The sequence below is a fragment of the Antechinus flavipes genome, chromosome 1, assembly GCF_016432865.1.
Source record: "Antechinus flavipes isolate AdamAnt ecotype Samford, QLD, Australia chromosome 1, AdamAnt_v2, whole genome shotgun sequence".
In the NCBI taxonomy this organism is placed as follows: domain Eukaryota; kingdom Metazoa; phylum Chordata; class Mammalia; order Dasyuromorphia; family Dasyuridae; genus Antechinus; species Antechinus flavipes.
In genome coordinates this window covers 686,401,659-686,406,897 of record NC_067398.1, presented here as the reverse complement: position 1 = coordinate 686,406,897, position 5,239 = coordinate 686,401,659, and the positions used below count along the sequence as shown (strand labels likewise).

Genomic DNA, 5,239 nt, shown 5'->3' with positions numbered 1-5,239 from the left:
GAAATGGCAATAATATTTAAGAAAGGAATTGAAGGTATACTAACTTGCAGAGGATCCTAAATCTCCTATAAATACTCCATTGGGGCTTTGAAGTGTTCTTCCAGTTAAAGGTGATTCTATTTGTCACTCCACTCCTTCCCAATCCCTTAATTCCTATCGAGATTCTGGAATAGACAAGGCAAAGCACTGGCATCCCAGGAAGGTTTTGGTCTGATCTGAAACTCTGCTTGATCCTGGCAGTAGGAAGCGTCAGAATTTAGTCTGTTATGAGCCAGAATTTGAAACAAGGTGTTAACTCAATGGAATTGATAGAAACAATGCTTGTGTTTACACCTTTGAGAGTTCACACATTGGCTCAAGAGCATAAATAAAACTGAGTCGGTGCAGTCAATTACTTGAGGAGACTGACAAATTAGAGACTGCAGTCGGGCAGAACGAAGGATTCGGGGGAGCAGAACCAAGATTGAGATCCACACCTTTGATAAGAGCATATATAAACTAGGAGCCTCAGCCAGGATTCAGTCGGGGAGATTCAGAAGCCAGAGAAGGTTTCCGCTCCCTCCGCTGCCATGGCGGCTGCTCCGCCGCTCTCCAAAGCTGAATATCTGAAGCGTTACTTGTCAGGGCCCGAGGCAGCTGTAGTTGAGGGGTTGGAGGCTAGTCGTAAGCGCCGAAAGAAACGGCTGAAGCAGAGTGGTGCCGGAGGCAAAGGAATGAGGATTGTGGACGATGATGTGAGCTGGGAAAATATTTCAACTAAAACAGAAAAAGAAGGGGAGGAAGATGAGGGAGATTTGCCTGTGGTGGCTGAATTTATTGATGAACGCCCAGAAGAAGTGAAGCAAATGGAGGCATTCCAGACCAGTAATAAGTGGAAGCTCTTAGGAGAACAAAAGCAAGATCTGTCTCTGCTCGGGAGGGCTTGTCAATACTCCCCAGACTCTTCACCTGCAAAGAGGGTCTGTCATGACTCCTTGGACACATCGCCTCCTAGGAGGACCCGGCACGACTCTCCAGATTCCTCACCTCCTAGAAGGGCCCATCATGATTCACCAGATTCCTCACCTGCAAAGAGGGCCCGTCATGACTCCCCAGACTCCTCACCCCCCAGGATGATCTGTCAGGACTCCCCAGACTCTTTACCTCCCAGGAGGACCCGCCATGATTCTCCAGACTTATTACCATCCAGGAGATTCCATTCTCATCTTTCAGATTTAGCTCCTGAGGTTTGTCATTCACTATCTAGTAAAAACCCTGCTAAATCCTCTCTTAGTCTGAAGGAGAAGAGCAGTAGACATGGGGATGAATCTTCTCGAGTTAAAAATCAATCACCTTCCTCTCCTAGGCCAGGGCAACAGCTCCATAACTCCAGAGACTCTTCTCCTAGCCATAGGAAATTCCAGATAAACTCTTCAATCAAGAAACACCGGAAGCACGATATAGATTCTTCTCTTCCTGCAAAGAGCAACCAGCAGGCCTCAGATTCAGACCCATCTCCTCCCCGGAACAAGCAGAAACGGGACTCTGACTCGGACCTCTCCCCTCCAAGAAGGAAGCAGAAAACCAAAACCTCTGATTCAGATCTCTCTCCACCTGAAAGGAATCAGCCTTCTGGAGCAAAGGCCACGCAGATGTTTTCTGGGGCCAAAACTGGGTTGGTGTCTGATGTAAGGAGAGAGCAGCAGGAGCTCAGGAGGCAGGACCAAGAAACCAAACATTTGGAAGCTGACTTCCAAAATGCTGAAACCATTTTTCGAGATAAGTCTGGCCGCAGGAGGGACCTGAAGCTGCAACGATTAGAGCAATGACGAAAAGAAGAGGAGGAGTCAGAGAAAAATGAGCAGTATGCTCAGTGGGGAAAGGGTCTTGCCCAGAGACGGCAGCAGCAACAGAATGTAGAAGATGCAATAAAGGAGATGCAGAAGCCATTGGCCCGATACATCAATGATGAGGACCTGGATCAGATGCTCCGAGAGCAGGAGAGGAAGGGTGACCCCATGGCCAACTTCATTAAGAAGAAGAAGGCCAAAGAGAACAAGGATAAAAAAGAAAAGCCTCACTACAATGGCCCTGCACCTCCCCTCAACAGATTCAATATCTGGCCTGGGTATCGCTGGGATGGTGTGGACAGGTCCAATGGCTTTGAGGAGAAGTATTTTGCCAGACTTGCCAGCAAGAAAGCTATTGAGGAAATTGCCTATAAATGGAGTGTTGAGGATATGTAACTCTTGTAACTGAGTAATGGCTGTAGGTTCTGGTGGTGGGCAAAGACAGAGAAGCCAGCCAGGGAGGGCCAAGGTGAACAGTTTACACAGACTAGCCATTCATGCTTGCCACCAGCGGCCCTGGAAGAGAGCTTAGACTTTAATTTCTGTCCCCAACTTGGGGGCTGTACCATGAGCCAGGGAGATGTCCATGTTCTTCAGCCATTCACACAGCTGTTTCTACTATCTTTTAAGTGACATATGCACCATTGAGGGTCATACAAGTACCCCAGAGTTCATTCTTCATTGTTTTTTTTTTCTTAACAAATATACATTTATTTTTGAAAAAAAAAAGTCAGAGAAGGCATGTGGGAGCTCAAGTTCTCAGAACCAAGGCCAGACTGAAAGGCTCTCCAGAAAGCTGCCCAGCCCCAGGAAGGAGATAAAGGATCTGGACTATGAGAAAGCTACTTGGAGTTGAATCTGGGCAATTCACTTGCCTCCGTTACCTCATCTACAAAATAGGGATGAGACTTCATCCAGACTGAGCTTACAACCGAGGCACACCACGGCTTTTCTCACCTCTTCCCAGAGTCCCGTTATTACCAGCAGCTCTAGTCAGGAGACACAAACACAGAGCGCCCAAGAGTCCTCCAGGAACCTGACTTCCAATTGTTTGACATGTTATGAGCCAGAACTTGAAACAAGGTGTTAACTCACTAGAGTTGATAGAAACAATGTTTATGTTTACACCTTTGGGAATTCACTCATTGGCTCACACATTGGAGTTCACAAGTCGGGAGATATTCAAGTTTACACGTCCCACAATCCCACTCTCTCAGAGGAGTCAACCTTTGGGTTCACACGTTTAAGAGATCATTCTTATAAGAAGCTCTCAGTCTCAGCGAGGGTCAGTTGGGAGATTGAGAAGCCAGGAGTCGGAGTTGAGCTAAAGCAAAGGACTAGCAACGACAGCTCTCGGAATCAAAGAAAGCTAACTGGGCTATTTGGGAAGAGACAATAAAACATTTGAACTTTTTATCAGCTGGCTGCTTGAAGTTATTATTGCTCTGAACCGAAACTAAGGCTGCCTCCAGAAATCTCCCCAAGAAACCTGCTCCCCGAGAATCATCCTATTTAAGAAAAGAAGAGAACACTACATTGACAGAAGAAGAATTGAAGCCGCCGGGAAGCAGGGAGTGCGCACTCGGGCCGTCGCTGACGAGCCGACTGGCCCGGGGCCCGGAGGATGAAGGAGGTTAAGCCCGAGCGGGTGCAGAGGCAACGGCGGAGTAGGGAGGACGAGGACGAAACGGGGGAAGCAGCGGGGGAGGAAGTACTGGTGCCGGATATGTCACTGGTGAAGCAAGAGCCGCGCAGCCCGACCCCTGCGTCCCGCTCTCACCGGCCCCGACCCCGGACCCGGCGCGGTTCCTCTGGAAGTCCGAGCCCGGCGCCGGAGGAAGAGGCGCCACTGCAGCCCCCGGCCTGGGCCGCGGCCTCACGAGCCCGCAGCGCTCGTGCCTCCCGCGCCCGCGCTGGCAGTGGCAGCAGATCACCTACTAAAAGGAAAAACAAGTCCTTTGGGAGAAGAAGCAGATCTCTTCCAAGTAAGAGAAGCCGTTGCCTTCATCATCCTGTAGTCAAGGTGAAGCAGGAACGGGAAAGTGAAAATCATCCCCGAAGAGAAAGAGATGAAAGGCAACACAGGGAGCAGTGGAAACAAGAACACAGGCGGGAGAGAAATGGTGACCGTGACAGACACCATAGCCATTCTAACCAGAGGAAGATCATTAGTGAGAGGCCTAGTGGTGGGCGGAACCGAGATGCCCAGAACCTACAGGAACAAGAAGCAGAAAGAGAGTTTTATAATGCTCGACGATGGGAGCGTCACCAGAAAAAAGATGTGGGTGGCAGCAGTGATGAGAATCAGATTATTCTGCAGTCTGCTTGTGGCCATAGTAAGGCGAAAGATGCACCGAATAAAGAGAAACCCAGCTTTGAACTGTCAGGGGCACTCCTTGAGGATACTAACATGTTTCGAGGTGTAGTGATAAAGTATAATGAGCCCCTAGAAGCACGGATCCCAAAGAAACGCTGGCGTCTTTACCCTTTTAAGAATGATGAGGTTCTTCCTGTCATGTATATCCACAGACAAAGTGCTTATCTTCTGGGCCGACACCGGCGGATTGCAGATATTCCTATTGATCATCCCTCCTGTTCAAAGCAGCATGCAGTATTTCAATATCGGCTTGTAGAATATACACGTGCTGATGGAACAGTTGGCCGAAGGGTAAGGCCATATATCATTGACCTTGGTTCAAGCAATGGGACCTTCTTGAACAACCAACGTATTGAGCCACAGCGTTACTATGAACTAAAAGAAAAGGATGTGCTCAAATTTGGCTTTAGTAGCAGGGAATATGTACTGCTTCATGAATTTTCAGACACCTCTGAGGTGGATAGAAAAGAAGATGAAGATGAGGAGGAGGAGGAGATGATATCTGACAGCTAGCGAATTGAGAAGAAGCTCTTGTAGCTGCTAAGAGAATTTTTCCTTTGTGAAAAGCCTGGACTTGGGATTAAAGAACACAGGAGCACTCTCTGGTGCTTCTTATTGCCTTAAGTCTTTGCTCTGTTGCTGATCAGCTTATGTTAAAATAAAAGAAATCTGACAATTTGTGTTTTTGGTTGAACTTATTTCTGTGATCTGTTAGCCACACAAGTGTGGACATTTGCTTTCGGAATAATTTCACCCATAAATCATCCATTATGTATAGTAGAAGCATAATGGTGTGGCATGAGTTGGTGCTCTGGAAACTATTGCCTGGTAACTGTAGACCTTTGGTTAAAAAAAGAAATGTAGTATGTTCTCTTTGTGCAACTATTTGCTCTGAACAGTGACTTATTAAGAATATGGACCAGCAGTTTTTCACATTTTATTTTTTTGTAAATATCTAGACAGAGAATTTGGCCCAAGTTTTGGTTGTCATCAAAACATGCCCTCATTATATATAAACTGAATTTTCAGTCCA

General features: G+C 47.3%; 2 protein-coding genes across 2 annotated transcripts; both read left to right on the top strand.

Moving 5' to 3' along the window:
• The first annotated feature begins 569 nt into the window (after positions 1 to 569).
• On the top strand, positions 570 to 2,225 carry LOC127543616 (BUD13 homolog). Its single transcript, XM_051969834.1, is given in 2 exon segments — positions 570 to 1,226; positions 1,404 to 2,225. Coding segments are annotated over 2 exon segments (1,479 nt in total).
• A 1,228-nt stretch (positions 2,226 to 3,453) lies between these two features.
• LOC127543606 (smad nuclear-interacting protein 1-like) lies at positions 3,454 to 4,719 on the top strand. Its single transcript, XM_051969824.1, has one exon. It carries the CDS (start codon positions 3,454 to 3,456, stop codon positions 4,717 to 4,719), a length of 1,266 nt encoding a protein of 421 aa, XP_051825784.1.
• Positions 4,720 to 5,239: the final 520 nt, after the last annotated feature.

Bases quoted from the DNA above. Each gene is read 5' to 3' on its own strand.
- LOC127543606 (XM_051969824.1), top strand. From the start codon at position 3,454: ATGAAGGAGGTTAAGCCCGAGCGGGTGCAGAGGCAACGGCGGAGTAGG.